The 18681-nt window shown below is 46.9% G+C and overlaps 1 protein-coding gene across 1 annotated transcript in view; it reads left to right on the forward strand.

The window, feature by feature from the left end:
• Positions 1-18681, forward strand: part of GFRA2 (GDNF family receptor alpha 2) — a 93418-nt gene that overhangs the window by 29783 nt on the left and 44954 nt on the right. The window contains exon 4 of the mRNA XM_065878724.1: positions 10277-10631. Coding sequence (XP_065734796.1) covers positions 10277-10631 — 355 coding nt within the window. The remainder of the gene's footprint in view (positions 1-10276; positions 10632-18681) is intronic.

Here is an 18681-nt window from a genome sequence, read left to right on the forward strand (position 1 = left end):
AAGAGATCAGAGTAGGCGGTGAAGGGAGTGACTTGTTATTATGTGTAGGGTGGTCAGGAAGGACTCACAGCTAAGGTAACATTGAGCAGAGACCTGAAAGAAGTTGAGGAAAGGAGCTGTGTGGTCATGGGGGTGGGGGAGAGCTTTCCAGGCAGAAATCAGCAAGTGCAAAGGCCCAGAGGTTGGGTCATGATTGGCATGCTCCAGGGAGAGTAAGGAGGCCAGTGTGGCTAGAAGGGAGTAAGTGAACAGGGGGGATGAGTAGGAAGTGAGGTCGTATATGGCAGTGCTGGCTAATGGAAGTATGTTATGAGTCACATACATGCAATTCTAAAATTTCTTTCCTTTTTTAAAATTTTTATTAGAGTTGATTTACAGTGTTGCGTTAGTTTCAGGTATACTGCAAAGTGAATCAGTTATACATATACATGAATCTACCCTTTTTTATTTTATTTTTTTTGAATTTTGGAATCTTATTGTTTTATACAGCAGGTTCTTATTAGTTATCCATTTTATACATATTAGTGTCTGTATGTCAATCCGTATCTCCCAACTCATCACACCACCCCCGCTCCCCCGCCAATTTTCCCCCTTGGTGTCCATACGTTTTTTTCTCTACATCTGTGTCTCTATTGCTGCCCTGCAAAGCGGTTCATCTGTACCATTTTTCTAGGTTCCACATATATGCGTTAATATATGATATTTGTTTTTCCTCTTTCTGACTTACTTCACTCTGTATGACAGTCTCTAGATTCATCCACATCTCTACAAATGACCCAATTTTGTTCCTTTTTATGGCTGAGTAATTCCATTGTATATATATATATATATATATATATATCGCATCTTCTTTATCCATTCATCTGTCGATGGGCATTTAGGTTGCTTCCATGACCTGGCTATTGTAAATAGTGCTGCAATGAACATTGGGGTGCATGTCTCTTTTTGAATTATGGTTTTTCTCTGGGTATATACCCAGTAGTGGGATTGCTGGGTCATATGGTAGTTCTATTTTTAGTTTTTTAAGGAACCTCCATACTGTTCTCCATAGTGGCTGTATCAATTTACATTCCCACCAACAGTGCAAGAGGGTTCCCTTTTCTCCACAACCTCTCCAGCATTTGTTGATTTTCTGATGATGCCCATTCTCACTAGTGTGAGGTGATACCTCATTGTAGTTTTGATTTGCATTTCTCTAATAATTAGTGATGTTGAGCAGCTTTTCATGTGCTTCTTGGCCACCTGTATATCTTCTATGGAGAAATGTCTATTTAGGTCTTCTGCCCATTTTTGGATTGGGTTGTTTATTTTTTTAGTATTGAGCTACATGAGCTGTTTATATATTTTGGAGATTAATCCTTTATCCGTTGATTCATTTACGAATATTTTCCCCCATTCTGAGGGTTGTCTATTTGTCTTCTTTGTAGTTTCCTTTGCTTTGCAAAAACTTTTAAGTTTCATTAGATCCCATTTGTTTATTTTTGTTTTTATTTCCATTACTCTAGGAGGTGGATCAAAAAATATCTTGCTGTGATTTATGTCAAAGAGTGTTCTTCCTATGTTTTCCTCGAAGAGTTTTATAGTATCCGGTCTTACAGTTAGGTCTCTAATCCATTTTGAGTTTATTTTTGTGTATGGTGTGAGGGCATGTTCTAATTTCATTCTTTTACATGTAGCTGTCCAGTTTTCCCAGCACCACTTATTGAAGAGACTGTCTTTTCTCCATTGTATATCCTTGCCTCCTTTGTCATAGATTAGTTGACCATAGGTGCGTGGGTTTATCTCTGGGCTTTCTATCCTGCTCCATTGATCTATTTTTCTGTTTTTGTGCCAGTACCATATTGTCTTGTTTACTGTAGCTTTGTAGTATAGTGTGTGAAGTCAGGAAGTCTGATTCCTCCAGCTCCGTTTTTTTCCCTCAAGACTGCTTTGGTTATTCAGGGTCTATTGTGTCTCCATACAAATTTTAAGATTTTTTGTTCTAGTTCTGTAAAGAATGCCATTGGTAATTTGATAGGGATTGCATTGAATCTGTAGATTGCTTTGGGTAGTATAGTCATTTTCACAATATTGATTATTCCAATCCAAGAACATGGTATCTCTCTCCATCTGTTTGTATCATCTTTAATTTCTTTCAACAGTGTCTTATAGTTTTCTGCATACACGTCTTTTGTCTCCCTAGGTAGGTTTATTCCTAGGTATTTCTGTTGCAATGGTAAATGGGAGTGTTTCCTTAATTTCTCTTTCAGATTTGTCATCATTAGTGTATAGGAATGCAAGAGATTTTTGTGCATTAATTTTGTATCCTGCAACTTTACCAAATTCACTGATTAGCCCTAGTAGTTTTCTGGTGGCATCTTTAGGATTCTCTGTGTATAGTATCATGTCATCTGCAAACAGTGACAGCTTTACTTCTTCTTTTCAGATTTGGATTCCTTTAATTTCTTTTTCTTCTCTGATTGCTGTGGCTAGGACTTCCAAAACTATGTTGAATAATAGTGGTGAGAGTGGACATCCTTGTCTTGTTCCTGATCTTAGAGGAAATGCTTTCAGTTTTTCACTGTTGAGAATGATGTTTACTGTGGGTTTGTCATATATGGCCTTTATTATGTTGAGGTAGGTTCCCTCTATGCCCACTTTCTGGAGAGTTTTTTTCATAAATGGGTGTTGAATTTTGTCAAAAGCTTTTACTGCATCTATTGAGATGCTCATATGGTTTTTATTCTTCAGTTTGTTAACATGGTGTATCACGTTGATTGATTTGCCTATATTGAAGAATCCTTGCATCCCTGGGATAAATCCCACTTGATCACGGTGTATGATCCTTTTAATGTGTTGTTGGATTCTGTTTGTAGTATTTTGTTGAGGAATTTTGCATCTATATTCATCAGTGATATTGGTCTGTAATTTTCTTTTTTTGTAGTGTCTTTGTCTGGTTTTGGTATCAGGGTGATGGTGGCCTCATAGAATGAGTTTGGGAGTATTCCTTCCTCTGCAATTTTTTGGAAGAGTTTGCGAAGGATGGGTGTTAGCTCTTCTCTAAATGTTTGATAGAATTCTCCTGTGAAGCCATCTGGTCCTGGACTTTTGTTTGTTGGAAGATCTTTAATCACAGTTTCAATTTCAATACTTGTGATTGGTCTGTTCATATTTTCTGTTTCTTCCTGGTTCAGTCTTGTAAGGTTATACCTTTCTAAGAATTCTTCCATTTCTTCCAGGTTGTCCATTTTATTGGCATAGAGTTGCTTGTAGTAGTCTCTTAGGATGCTTTGTATTTCTGTGGTGTCTGCTGTAACTTCTTTTTCTTTTCTAATTTTATTGATTTGAGTCCTCTCCCTCTTTTTCTTGATGAGTTTGGCTAATGGTTTATCAATTTTGTTTATCTTCTCAAAGAACCAGTTTTTAGTTTTATTGATCTTTGCTATTGTTTTCTTTGTTTCTATTTCATTTATTTCTGCTCTGATCTTTATAATTTCTTTCTGTGTACCAACTTTGGGTTTTGTTTGTTCTTCTTTCTCTAGTTCCTTTAGGTATAAGGTTTGATTGTTTATTTGAGATTTTTCTTGTTTCTTGAGGTAGACTTGTATTGCTATAAACGTTCCTCTTAGAACTGCTTTTGCTGCATCCCATAGGTTTTGGATCATTGTGTTTTTGTTGTAATTAGTCTCAAGATATTTTTTGATTGCCTCTTTGATTTCTTCAGTGATCTCTTGGTTATTTAGTAACGTATTGTTTAGCCTCCATGTGTTTGTGTTTTTTACGTTTTTTCCCCCTGTAATTGATTTCTAGTCTCATAGCATTGTGGTCAGAAAAGATGCTTGATTTGATCTCAACTTCTTAAATTTACTGAGGCTTGATTTGTAACCCAAGATGTGATCTACCCTGGAGAATGTTCTGTGTGCACTTGAGAAGAAAGTGTAATCTGCTGTTTTTGGATGGAATGTCTTATGAATATCAATTAAATCTATCTGGTCTATGGTGTCATTTAAAGCTTGTGTTTCCTTATTAATTTTCTGTTTGGATGATCTGTCCATTGGTGTAAGTGAGGTGTTAAAGTCCCCCACTATTATTGTGTTACTGTTGATTTCCTCTTTTATAGCTGTTGCCTTATGTATCGAGGTACTCCTATGTTGGGTTCATATATACTTATAATTGTTATATCTTCTTCTTGGATTGATCCCTTGATCATTATGTAGTGTCCTTCCTTGTCTCTTGTAACATTCTTTATTTTAAACATTTAACATTCTTTATTCTCTATTTTATCTGATACGAGTATTGCTACTCCAGCTTTCTTTTGATTTCTATTTGCATGGAATATCTTTTTCCATCGCCTCACTTTCAGTCTGTATGTGTCCCTAGGTCTGAAGTGGGTCTCTTGTAGACAGCATATATATGGGTCTTGTTTTTGTATCCATTCAGCGAGCCTGAATGGAGTATTTAATCCATTAATGTTTAAGGTAATTATCAATACGTATGTTCCTATTACCATTTTCTGAATTGCTTTGGGTTTGTTTTTTTTTTTTTTTTTTTTGTGTGTGGTACGCGGGCCTCTCATTGTTGCGGCCTCTCCTGTTGCGGAGCACAGGCTCCGGACGCGCAGGCCCAGTGGCCATGGGTCACGGGCCCAGCCGCTCCGCGGCATGTGGGATCCTCCCGGACCGGGGCACGAACCCGCGTCCCCTGCATCGGCAGGCGGGCTCCCAACCACTGCGCCACCAGGGAAGCCCTTGGGTTTGTTTTTGTAAGTCCTTTTCTTCTCTTGTGTTTCCCACTTAGAGAAGTTCCTTTAGCATTTGTTGAAGAGCTGGTTTGGTGGTGCTGAATTCTCTTAGCTTTTGCTCATCTGTAAAGCTTCTGATTTCTCCATCGAATCTGAATGAGATCCTTGCCGGATAGAGTAATCTTGATTGTAGGTTCTACCCTTTCATCACTTTAAATATATCATGCCACTCCCTTCTGGCTTGTAGAGTGTCTACTGAGAAATCAGCTGTTAACCTTATGGGAGTTCCCTTGTGTGTTATTTGTCATTTTTCCCTTGTTGCTTTCAATAATTTTTCTTTGTCTTTAAGTTTTGTCAATCTGATTACCATGTGTCTCGGCGTGTTTTTCCTTGGGTTTATCCTGTATGGGACTCTCTGTGCTTCCTGGACTTGGGTGGCTATTTCCTTTCCCATGTTAGGGAAGTTTTTGACTATAATCTCTTATAATATTTTCTCAGGTCCTTTCTCTCTCTCTTCTTCTTCTGGGACCCCTATAATGCGAATGTTGTTGTGTTTAATGTTGTCCCAGAGGTCTCTTAGGCTGTCTTCATTTCTTTTCATTCTTTTTTCTTTATTCTGTTCTGTGGCAATCAATTCCACCATTCTGTCTTCCAGGTCACTTATCCATTCTTCTGCCTCAGTTATTCTGTTGTTGATTCCTTCTAGTGTATTTTTCATTTCAGTTATTGTATTGTTCATCTCTGTTTGTTTGTTCTTTAATTCTTCTAGATCTTTGTTAAACATTTCTTGCATCTTCTCGATCTTTGCCTCCATTCTTTTTCTGAGGTCCTGGAACATCTTCACTACCATTATTCTGAATTCTTTTTCTGGAAGGTTGCCTATCTCTGCTTCATTTAGTTGTTTTTCTGGGGTTTTATCTTGTTCCTTTATCTTGTTCCTTCATCTTGTTCCTTGGCCAGAGGTACATAGTCCTCTGCCTTTTCATCTTGTCTATCTTTCTGTAAATGTGATTTTTGTTCCACAGGCTGCAGGATTGTAGTTCTTCTTGTTTCTGCTGTCTTCCCTCTGGTGGGTGAGGCTATCTAAGAGGTTTGTGCAAGTTTCCTGATGGGAGTGACTGGTGGTGGGTAGAGCTAGGTGTTGCTCTGGTGGGCAGAGCTCAGTAAAACTTTAATCTGCTTGTCTGCTGATGGTTGGGGCTGGGTTCCCTCCCTGTTGGTTGTTTGGCCTGAGGCAACCCAACACTGGAGCCTACCCAGGCTAATGGCGGACTCTGGGAGAGCTCCTGCCAAGGAGTACTTCCGAGACTTTTTGCTGCCAGTGTCCTTGTCCTTACGGTGAAACACAGCCACCGCCTGCCTCTGCAGGAGACCCTCCAACACTAGCAGGTAGGTCTGGTTCAGTCTCCTATGGGGTCACTGCTCCTTCCCCTGGGTCCCAGTGCACACACTACTTTGTGTGTGCCCTCCAAGAGTGGAGTCTCTGTTTGCCCCAGTCCTGTCAGAGTCCTGCAATCAAATCCTGCTAGCCTTCAAAGTCTGATTTTCTAGGAATTCCTCCTCCCATTGCCGGACCCCCAGGTTGGGAAGCCTAACATGGGGCTCAGAACCTTCACTCCAGTGGGTGGACTTCTGTGGTATAAGTGTTCTCCAGTTTGTGAGTCACCCACCCAGCAGTTATGGGATTTGATTTTATTGTGATTGCGCCCCTCCTACCATCTCATTGTGGCTTCTCTTTTGTCTTTGGATGTGGGGTATCTTTTCTGGTGAGTTCCAGTGTCTTCCTTCCTGTCAATGATTGTTCAGCAGTTAGTTGTGATTCCGGTGCTCTCGCAAGAGGGAGTGAGTGCACGTCCTTCTACTCCTCCATCTTGAACTAATCTCATACTCTTTTTTAGATTCTTGTCCCATATCAGTCATTAGAGACTACTGAGCAGAGTTCCCTGTGCTACACAGTAGGTCCTTATTAGTTATCTATTTTATATATAGTAGTGTGTATAGGTCAATACCAGTCTCTCAGTTTATCCCTCCCACCAATTCTAAAATTTCTGATAGGTACATTAAAAAAGTTAAAAAGAAGCAAGTTAAATTAATAAATACTTTTGTTTAACACAATATATCCAAAATATTATCACTTCAACATGTAATCAGGTAAAACATTGTTTGAAATGAAATGCTTTACATTATTATTTTTTCTCATTAAGATTTCAAAATCTGTTGTGCACACCTCTTTTCGGGCTAGCTCTATTTCAAGTTCAATGGCCACATGAGGTATTGGCTGCCATATTGGACAGCACACATTTAGAGCCTTGTGGACCCTGCCAAGACCTCTGAATTAGATGGGGAAGCCACTGGAAGCTTTGGGGCCCAGGAGCATTATCTCTGCCTTAGGTTCTAGAAGGTTCACTCCAGCTGTGATGAGAGAAGATTGCTGTGGGGTGGGAGGCAAAAGGACAGAGCAGGGAGACTGGGAAGGAGACCTTTACCAGTACACAGTGACAGTGGTTTGGACCGAGGTGGGGATGGTGGTGGTGGTGAGAGTGGCTGGATTCTGGGTATGTTCTTCTAGGTCTTTCTGCTGTGGATAAGAGAGCAGTCAAGGGAGGGCCAAGAATTTTGGCCTGAGCTACTGGAAGGCTGGAGTTGTTTTCAGAGGGATGAGGAAGACCCGGGGTTGGGGGCAGCCTTGGGGGAACGTGGGGTGTGGTTTGAGATGCGGGTGATAGCCTTTTGGGTAGAGTTGATGGGCAGGCAGCTGGACATATGAGTCTGGGGTTCAGAGTGGAGGTCCCTGCCCTGGCTGGGGATATAAATTTGGGAGTTGACAGCGTATTGATGGTGTGTAAGGCCATGCATGAGTGGAGGGCCCTGGGGAGTGGGTGCATATAGAGGAAAGGGGGCTGAGCCCTGGTGGAGAAGATGGAACCAGCGAAGCAGGCCTGGAGGGAGAGCACAGGGAGGCAGCAGGAAGGCTGTGAGAAAAGGGAGGCTGAGGGAGCCACCAGTTGTGTCCAGTGTGCCGATGGGCAGGGGAGGAGGAACCCCCAGGGTCTCTGATCACTGCCAAGGAAGGAGGCAAATGCCAGGCTGCCGTGGGTCCAGGAGAGAACGGGAGGGGAGAAAGTGACTACTGGTATAGATGACTCGTTTGAGGGGTTTTGCTTTAAAGAGGAGCAGAAAGATAGGGTGGTAGCTTAGCAGTGGGCGTGTGGTCATGAGAAGTTCTTTTTTTCCCTTAAAGACGGGCACTGTAATAGCAGATGGGGATGATCTAGTAGACGAGGGAGAGAGAGAGAAAAATGAGCTCATTCATACTCACAGCAGCGCTATGAAGTAGGTAGTATTTTCCAGACAGGGAGACTGAGGCAAAGGAAGGTCCAGCCACTTGCCCAAGGCCACACAGCTGATAAGCAGCAGGATGAGTAATCGATGCAGATGCCTCAGTTTTAGGATGCCCAGTCTTAATCATTCCGCTGTTCTGCCTCTTCGTTTCCTAGCTAGATTTGTGAGGTCTTTGAGAAGGAGCTCCTCTTACATGTACGGGTCCATTCCAGCACCTGGCAGGGAGAGGGCTGTGCAGAGGTGGGACTTGATAGATCATTAATGACCAGGTGATCGGAACACTGGGACCTGTGCTGGAAGTGTCATGGGAGGGTAGATGTGGCCACACCCTACTCTTTCCCACCCTCTGTGGGGCAGGGCCTCACGTGGCTAGGGTAGTGCTCAAGAAATACTGAAAAGCATTTGTTGGGTGGATGAGGAATGAATGAGAGACCATGGCGCATCCATCCTAGGACCTAAGCTGGTGGCTCTCCCTGGTATACCACGGTGCTGGCCAGATCTGGGCTCCTGCTCTGGTTTGCTGCCAGTGTGCTAGAAGATCTCCCATCCAGCTCTCACCAGAATGTCATAGGGTGGCGGGTGAGGGGTCTGTACAGACTGAATTCCTGCCTCCCTACTCTGTCTGTCATCAGGATGGACAAGAGGTGCTCTGCAGGTGGGAGTAGGCTGGTGGCTGGGGGTGGGTCCCTGTGCCACTTGTTCCCCTCAGAACAGCTGAGACTTGGGGGTTGGGGCAGACACCACAGAAGGAACCTGACAGTTCCCGGGATCACCGAGGTGTTTTGCTCCACAGGCAGTGGCATGAAGCTCACAGCCACGGCTCTGATGCCAAGGTCCCAGCCTCCAGCTCATCTGCGCTTTGCTTGATTAAGGGCTCAGCCCTGCTAGAGCCCGAGGCTGGCCTTCAGCCTCCTCCTCACACTGCCGGGCTCCCAGCCCAGCGCTTGCTTTCAGTGGTCCCGGCTGCACTAAGTGTCTGCAGTAGCAGTCCCACCCCATGGGGTCTTTTGAAATGTGTGGGGACAGTTTCAGTGGTCACAGTGGTGGGGGTGAGGATGGTGGCTATGGTGCTGTTGGTACCCTGGCTGCTGAAGATCCCATAGTGGGAACTTCCTAAGGGCCAGCAGTGCTCCCTGACCGGAAGCCCTGCTCACATGTGTGACCTTGGGTGCCCAGGGACCTGGGGACACATCTTGCATCAATGGCCATCCAGTTGTGTGCTCTTGAGCCAGTCCCTTTGTTTCCCCATTTCCCACTTTTGTGAACAGGGCCACGAACGCCTAGTTGCTTGCTTTTTCATCTTGTGATAATTTTTTTAAAAATCAAAGTATAGTTGATTCACAATGTTTCAGGTGTACAGCAAAGTGATTCAGTTATATACACAGATATATTTTTTCAGATTCTTTTCCATTATAGGTTATTACAAGATACTGAATATAGTTCCCTGTGCTATATAGTAAATCCTTGTTGCTTATCTATTTTATGTATAGTAGTTTGTGTCTGTTAATCCCATACCCCTAATTTATCCCTCTGCCTCCCCTTTTCCCTCTGGTCTTGTTTGTCTTCTGTGTCTGTGAGTCTGTTTCTGTTTTGTGTACAGATTCATTTGTATTCTTTTTTAGATTCCACATATAAGTGATATCATATAATATTTGTCTTCCTCTGACTTTCATCACTTAGTATGATAATCTGTAGGTCCATCCATGTTGCTGCAAATGGCATTATTTCATTCTTTTTTATGGCTGAGTAGTATTCCATTGTATATATGTACCACATCTTCTTTATCCATTCATCTGTTGATGGACACTTAGGTTGTTTCCATGTCTTGGCTATTGTAAATAGCGCTGCTATGAACATTAGGGTGCATGTATCTTTTCAAATTAGAGTTTTCGTCTTCTCTGGTTATATGCCCAGGAGTGGGATAGTTGGATCATTTGGTAGCTCTATTTTTAGCTTTTTAAAGGAATCTTCATACTGTTTTTGAAATAAGTTTTAAATGAGACTTTGGTTTAATAGCTGTCATCCTAAAAGCGCACCGTACGTACAGCTTGCTCAGTGGACCCGCATATTAACTCACTTGATCTTCATCACAGCCTTAGGCGGGAGGGCTGCTAAGTGATCCCCATCTCACAGATGAGCAAGCCGAGTCCAAGAGCACAGTGACCCTGGGGGGTGTCCCCAGCATTGGCTGACTGCCTCCTTCCTTCCCTCCAGGGACAGGGGCAGACCCGGCAGTCAGCGCCAAGAGCAACCACTGCCTGGATGCCGCCAAAGCCTGCAACCTGAACGACAACTGCAAGAAGCTGCGCTCCTCCTACATCTCCATCTGCAACCGCGAGATCTCGCCCACTGAGCGCTGCAACCGCCGCAAGTGCCACAAGGCCCTGCGCCAGTTCTTTGACCGCGTGCCCGGCGAGTATACCTACCGCATGCTCTTCTGCTCCTGCCAGGACCCGGCGTGCGCCGAGCGCCGCCGCCAGACCATCCTGCCCAGCTGCTCCTACGAGGACAAGGAGAAGCCCAACTGCTTGGACCTCCGCAGCCTGTGCCGGACGGACCACCTCTGCAGGTAGGGGCCGCTGCAGCTCTGAGGGGAGTCGGCTGGGGTGCTCTGCCTGCTCGACATTCCCGAGTTCGCTGGGTTAGGATCTGGAGCCCAGAAGAGAGGGTGGCTCGGACATGTGCAAAACAAATTGTCATTCATTCATTCATTCGTCCTTCCCTTCCTTCCTTCATCCATCCGTCCATCCATCCATCCATCCATCCGTCCATCCATCCATCCATCCATCCATCCATTCATCCATCCATTCATCCATCCATTCATCCATCCATTCATCCGTCCATCCATTCATCCATCCATTCATCCATCCATTCATCCATCCATCTATTCATCCGTCCATCCATCCATCCATCCATCCATCCATCCATCCATCCATCCATCCATTCATCCATCCATTCATCCGTCCATCCATCCATCCATCCACTCATCCATCCATCCATCCATCCATCCATCCATTCATCCATCCATCCATCCATCCATCCATCCATCCATCCATCCATTCATCCATCCATCTATTCATCCATCCATCTATTCATCCGTTCATTCATCTGTCCATTCATTTATTCAGCACAGGTTTATCATTTGCCTGCTGTGTGCCCAGCTTCAGGCTAAGCACCATGGGGGAAACCAAGATGAACCACCCTAGGAGCTCCTAATTTAACATCATAGACCCTAGAGCCTGGAGTAAGAAGGGACCTTCAGTGACTTTAGGTCCACTTCTAAAGGAAGCCCACCCATTATCCCAGTGAGGTCCTGTGGCCGTCATGGAAGGGCTCTTGCACATCCCAGAGGCAGCTCCTTCCACACTGACAGCTGAGCTCGTCTAGTGCTGGGTGGAGCATGGGGACTCTGACGGTCCTGGGTTTGAATCCTGACTTTTCCACTTACTAGCTGTGTGATTTGGAGCAGGCTTTTTAAATGTCCTGAGTGTCCATCCCTTCACCCATGGAATGGGAATAAACATGCCCAAGACACAGCATTATTGTGAGGATTAGATGACATGTGTGTTAAAGCTTAGTGCAGAGTTTGGCATAAAGGAATTGCTTAATAAGTGTCTAATTACTTGGAAGGTTTGTTTTGTTACAGTGAGTTGAAATTTGCCTCTGTGATTCTTCCGTTTTTCTCGTTTGTTATTAACCGTTTATTGAACCTCTCTTGCATCCAGTGCATGGTTCTGAGGCTCAGGCACGCAGAGGTGAACACGATGCTCTCCAAGGAGCACCCAGAAGGGAGACAGACAGGGGGAGCTGGGATCCCAATGCAGTGGGCTGAGGGCTGTGGGCTCCCAGAGGAGGGTGCACAGGAGAAGGGCATCTGCCTCGACCTGGGGCTCCAGAGGACGGGGCCTGGAGCTGAACCTCGGAACATGAGAAGGAGAAAGCCAGGGGATGAGTCTGGCATGCAAATAAAAGGAACATGGGGCCACATGTTGTTGGTGGGCAGCTGTTAGATGGATGTATGGATGAGGGAGAAACATCTTTTGCACAGAATTATTTGTTGTGTTATTTGTATATGTGGAAAGAATATGCAAAGGCTGGAGGGTAGGAGAGAGCCTGTGGTTATGGGCACCTGCAGGTGGTGGGTGCACGTGGAGTGTGGGCCACGGGGTGGGAAGGCCAGAGGTGAGGCTGCTAGGGAGACAGGGATTGCTTACTGTACCCCAGACACTGGTCTATTATATGGTTTATCTCATTAATCCTTGCAACAAGGCTACGAGGTAGGTACTGTTATCGTCTTTATCTGTCAAATGATCAGGGTCGTAGAAAGTAAATTGCCCAAGGTCACACAGCTCATGCATTTGAGAGCTGGATCCAATCTCCAGTGCTTTCCTCCCAGTGTAGCACACTGGCTTGGACTAAGATAGTGGCTGTGGGCATGGGGAGAAGTGTATCAGTTCAGAGATGATTGGTAAGTAGACTTGACAGGACCGGGGACTGGTTGAAAGTTCCCTGGAGGGAGAGGCATTTCTGTTTTGTTTACTCCGCACTTGGTCCTGCACATAGAGCCTGACGCATGGCGAGCGCTCCATGAACATTACTTGAATGGATACATGAATGGTGGCCACCATGTTTACCGGGTGAATAATTCTGGGGCGATGGATCATTCAGCACTGGGGGTGCGCAGCATCTGAGATGGTGGTGCGGGGGGGACCATTGCCACCCCCGTTGCAATGTCTGGGGCATTTGGACCTGTGGGCCTGGAGCTCAGTAAAGAGGTTGGAGTGGAGAAATGGGGTTGGGGGTTGTGGCGAGGATTGGAGGATGGGGCTGCAGAGGGAAGGGAGCTCAGGGCCTGTGTGGCTGAAGAGGAGGCACTACCTTGGTTTGAAAAATGAGCTGGAGTTCGGAGAAGGGCTGATCCCTGCAGGGCTGGGAAAGCCTGAAGAAAGTGGGCTTTTCTCTTTTGCTTACTTAAAGAAATATACCTTATTGCTTACAAAAACAATGGGAGCGATTTCAAATAAAATATGCACACTACAAGAGGATGGTTAAAAGTAGAAACCGAGGGACTTCCCTGGTGGCGCCGTGGTTAAGAATCCGTCTGCCAGGGACACGGGTTCGAGCCCTAGTCCGGGAAGATCCCACATGCCGTGGAGCAGCTAAGCCCGTGCGCCACAACTACTGAGCCTGCGCTCTAGAGCCCGCGTGCCACAACTACTGAGCCCACGTGCCGCAACTACTGAGCCTGCAAGCTGCAACTATTGAAGCCTGCTTGCCTAGAGCCTGTGCTCCGCGACAAAGATAAGCCACTGCAATGAGAAGCCCGTGCACTGCAACGAAGAGTGGCCCCCACTCGCCGCAACTAGAGAAAGCCTGAATGCAGCAGTGAAGTCCCAACGCAGCCAAAAGAAAAAGGCAAAAAAATATTAGAAACTGAGGGCACAAAAAAGGAAGTCAGGAGTCTGTTGGGCTGGGGCTCAGCTTCCCGAGAGCTGAGAGAAAGCTAAGACGGGATGGGCCATGTTACTCCCCAAATGTGACGGAAGGAGCCTATTAATTCTTGGATGGAAATGCATTTCTCCTTGTCCTAAATGCTAAACTGACCTGGTCAGGCTGCACAACAAACGGTGTATGTGGGGTGACAGGATGGACGAGGGACTGTAGGGGCTGGAGGGCCAGCCTGAGTCCAGGCTCAGTGACCACAAGCCAGGGTGTCAGGACCAAGGCCAGGTGCACCACTGCCCGGCTTCAAACCTCAGGTGGACGTCTCTGCAGGGGTCCTGAGCAGAGCAGCCTTGTGAACACCCTTTATTAGTGGTGTTTTAAGGGAGGACAACATGTGCAGCTCCTAAAGAGATTGGAGAGCGTGGAGCAGGGTGGCTTTGGTGGCCTGTAGAACATCTGTGTCTGTTCAAAGAGCCAGAGGGGTTTTTGTTTGTTTGGAGATGGGGGGAGTTAGGAACAGGAGAGCTGGGGCAGAAGCTTCATGTGGTAGAACCAGAGGTGTTTAAACAAAACTAAGTATTGGGAGCGTCAAGAATGAGGCGTCCCAGGACCTAAGGGCTGACAGTTTTCTGAGAGGCACCGAGCCAAGCCTGTGAGTGCCATGCATCCTGATATAAATTTAAACAACAGTGGGACTTCCCTGGTGGTCCAGTGGTTAAGACTTCACCTTCTAATGCAGGGGGTGCGGGTTTGATCCCTGGTTGGGGAGCTAAGATCCCACATGCCTAGCGGCCAAAAAAACCAAAACATAAAACAGAAGCAATATTGTAACAAATTCAATAAAGTCTTTAAAATTGGTCCACACCAAAAAAAATCTTAAAAAAAAAAATAACAGCAACCATGGGACTCAAGGACAGTGCTGTGTCTGGATTATTGAGTTGGGTCTCGCATAGGAAGTTCCAGGTGATCCTGGATGTGGCCGGCTGAGCTCCTGGTCTAGAACCAGGGCGTTCCTCTAATGCATCTCCCCCAACTCCCATCCCACCCAGCTCCCATCCCCATGCAGATTTAAAGTATGGTCCTGCAAGTGGGAAGACGAGGGGTGAGGGCAGAACCCGAGTGTAGGGTGAGTCTGGCAGGACCTGGGGGTTTATTACAGTGTGGCCAAGTGTCCTTGGGAAGCTCTGCCTGTGATGCAGAGTGGGAGGTGGGTGGAGGTGTTTGCCATGGTAACCCCGCAGCTGCAAGACCTGCCTTCTGTGTTCATCCTGCCCCTGGTCTTCCGCGTGATCCTGGATGGATCATTTCATTCTGCGTGCCTGGGCTGCTTCTTCACTGATCAAACAAGGATGCTCCCCATTTTCCAAGGACCCTTCCCGGTCTTTGAATCTGAGTCTATCACAAGCAGCTTTCCCATCTGCCTTCTTCCCCTGCGCGTCCACTTGAGGTCATATTCCTAGAGAGGTGAGCCCTTGCTACAAGAGGAAATGACCAGAGATCCCTCGTCAAGGTAGATGATGTGGAAGGGCAGCTTTGATGGAGAGGAGCCGACTTCCTTCCATGCTCTTGTGGGCTTGACTTACTGACGCCTGGACCCTGTCTCTGTGGTCTATGGAGGAGCCCGGGAGGTGATGGGTGGCTGGGGAGGGGGCCTCTGGAGAACAGGCAGTTCTCCACTACGCCCAGGAAGGGGCGCTCTCCCTTCCCTCCTGGCCTTGGTTTCCTCCAGGTTTCTGCCTACCAGGGTGGCCACCACAGGTGGAAATCTTGTCTGTGAAAATGGGACGACCCAGTGCCATGGTGTTTGGAGCAGGAACGGGGGACCCCCCAAGTCTTCCTGTCCTGGATACTTTAGTGGATGGAGCTGGCCTTGATGGGGGTCACAGGAGAGCCTCTCTGGGCTGACTCTTTGGGAATGAGGCCCTTATCTGCAGGCATCTCCTAGAACACGCTCCACGCTCCAGGGCTATAGTGCCCAGTTTGCACCTCACTGGGCCTGCCTGGCCCCCTTGCCCTTCAGCTTGGGGAGTTGGCCCGGCTATGCCCAGGCTTCTCCCCGAATGAATCTTGGCCCAGGACTCCTTGGGGGACAGCTCTGCCAGACTCCCGCCACACAGCACTACATTAAAGCAAGCCCATTGACGTGCTGTGCAGTGCACCTAGCGGCAGGCCTTGTACAGCCCCGTGTGATATTTACCAGGCTCTGCTGTGCTGTCTTACGAATGTTACCAAGCACAAAGCAGAGGGGTTTGCAGAGGGGTTTGAAGGGTATTTTTTGGGGGTGCTTGTGGGTATTGGGAGCATTTCCGAACCCTCTTCCTGCTCTTTGGACCAGGATCAGTTTGGGGTCAGTGACCAAGGCAGGGAACCTCTGAGCGTGGAAGCTTCCTGCTCAAGCCGTGGGTCCGATTCTTCTTGAAGTTGCACTCCGGGAGCCCATGCCCTGCCTTCTGCCTTTGTCTGGTTCACATCCCACGGGCCTTTAGGGCTGTGGATTTAGGACCAGGAGAAGCTTTTCCTTTAAAAGCCTTCTGATATGGAGTCTGGAAAGCCTGGAGAATCTCTTGGAATGGTTCCATGGAATTTGGCTAATTTCTCCCACCCCAGCCCCGCAGTGAGCCATGACCTACTTCTTTTTTAAACGTAATCTTTTGGTTTATACTTTCTCAGCTTCCACTCATTGCAAGGATGGTCCAGATTGTGTGTGTGTGTGTGTGTGTGATGATTGTGTTGTATTGTAAACTGTGTCCCTCCAGGCCTCGTTTGGAGAGGCCCGCTAAAATGCCCTGTTCCTCTTGGTCAGCCAAGAGGATATAAATAACTCGGTGCTGGCCCTATGCCATATCTCGGGCTGTATGTTAACCTTTGGGTGCCGAGGATGTGCATATATAGATTCCAGCCTGGGACTACCCTGGCTGCCTGGGCTCCTTTGTGCCATGGACACTGTCCTTGTCGGAGAGGATTGCTGGGAAGGCAACTGTCTGCAGGGAGCGGGGAGGCATCCCTTCAGCAAGCCCCCTCCCCACCCTTGCCTAGCTTGGTGCGTGTCTGGTGTCTGTAGGCAGTGTGGGTGGACAGGGCTGGGTTTGATTCTTGGCTCCTGGGGGCTGTCCCTCAGCTTCTTTTGGGCTCTAGAATCTGTTGGCTGATGTTTTCAGCAGATTTTCTCTAAATGGCAACAAATGATTATTTGAGTACAGGCTTGGGGCTTCCATGCCTTGACTTCTTTTAAAGGAGCGGATCTTGAATATCTCGAAATCAGATGTAAAGTTTTGCGTGTATATTCTAAAGAGAAAAACTCGTTGCTTTCATTAGATTCTTGAAGGATTCTTTGACCTCCCCAAACTTAAGAATCTCTGCCATCTCTAGATGGCCAACTTGGATTGGCTGTCTGAAGGATTGTGAATCTGCCTCCTGGCTCAATAGCAAAGAGAGCTGTGATTGATTAGTGATGTCTGCCACTGGCATGGAAGGGGCAGAATGGGTGCCCCGCTAGAACCCAGCTAGTCATTCCTGGGAGCAGTGGTTCACCAGTAGCAGGAGGAATGGGGGTCTTGGGGCCATTCCTTTATTCATTTGGCCACTGTTTGTTGATTATCCACTGTGGGCCAGGCCTCGTGTTGAGATTAGAGAGTTAATGAAGTAGGCAGAGGCCCTTGCCCTCAGGGGACTCACAGTCCAGTGACTGGACACTGTGGTGATTGCCTCTGCAATGGGAATGGAACCACACAATGAACCAGATGATAGCATTTCCATTCAAGTTCTCTTGAAATCCCAGTTCTGCTCCGCTCCCTACCAGGCCTTCTCTGGGTCACTCTGGTGGCTCAGAGAGCAGCTATTTCTTGGGGGAGATGAGCCACAGACAGATGAACTTTGTTCAGGGGCCCGTCTGGCCTCGAACAGAGCTCAGAACCCAGCAGGCCTATCTGTCTTCAGAGCAGAGCTGTGCCCAGGAGTGCCATGGGGTAAAGAAGTCACATCCTCCTGAAGAAGACTTAACCAGAATCCAGTGGGGGGAGACTCTGTGGGGAGGGACATGGGATCCTCGACCCTGCCAGAGACCCTGAGACCCATCTTCCCCTTGAGGATCCCATGTTGGCTTCTGCTACTAGCCTCAGTAGAGGCCCTGTTTACCCTTGAACTCTGTGCCAAGGGTGCCTAGATTTTTCCTCTTGGAATTTCCTGTGGCAAATTGACACAAGGCTGGAATGTTGAACATTACTAAAAGCTCTGGGAGAATAAACACAGAGAGAAGCTGCAACCTAGATAGTTAGTTTGCAAGATAGGGTTTATATGGCTTTCTGCTCTGGCTGCTACAGGGAGGTCAGCACGGCTGGGTAGAGTGCCTTTACCTTTTACCACCCGGGCTGCTCTCTGGGCACCTGGGCTCCATAAAGCTCACACCCCAGAGAGATGAGGTGCACCCTTGCCTAGCCAAGGCTCCCATTGGTGGAGTTCTGTGTGAGAACCCACTCCATCCCTGGCTGATTGGAAGGAGGAATGACCCATCGTGGGGATGCTGCTTATGCAGAGAGAATCAGAGTACAAGTTGGTCAGGGTTGGGTGTGTTTTTGCTCACACAGGGCGGGGCGTGCTCTCAGCTACCCAGATGTTACTTCGTTCACCAGGCTTCCTGATTATTTCTGCTTCCATTCAGTGACCTGGGCTTTCTCTTTGCTACTGTCTGTGTCCCCTGGAGCTGCTTTGACAAGATACCATAGACCAGAGGGCTTAACCAACAAACATGTTATTCTCACAATTCTGGAGGCGGGTAGTCCAAGATCAGGGTGCCAGCATGGTTGGGTTCTCAGCAAGGGCCCTCTTTGGGGTAATTTCCTCACGTGGCTTCCTTGTTGTATGCGTGCCAAGAGGGATTGGGTGTCCCTTCCTCTTTTCATGAGGGCACGAATCCCATCACGGGGGCTCTACCCTCATGACCTAATTACTTCTCAAAGACTCCACCTCCAAATACCATTGCATTGGGGGATGGGGTTTCAACATATCAATTTGGAGTAGGGGGACACATTCAGTTTGTAACAAAGCCTGCTTGGTTCTCATCTCCCTGAGCCCTTTCTTAGCCTCTCCTTCCAATGATGCTTTCTAGAACTCATCTGCATCCTTCCTGTGGCACTAACCATGTGGCTTTCCTTTGATACTTTATCTTCCCAACTAGG

Source organism: Phocoena phocoena, chromosome 6 (genome assembly GCF_963924675.1).
Source record: "Phocoena phocoena chromosome 6, mPhoPho1.1, whole genome shotgun sequence".
Classification (NCBI taxonomy): Eukaryota; Metazoa; Chordata; class Mammalia; order Artiodactyla; family Phocoenidae; genus Phocoena; species Phocoena phocoena.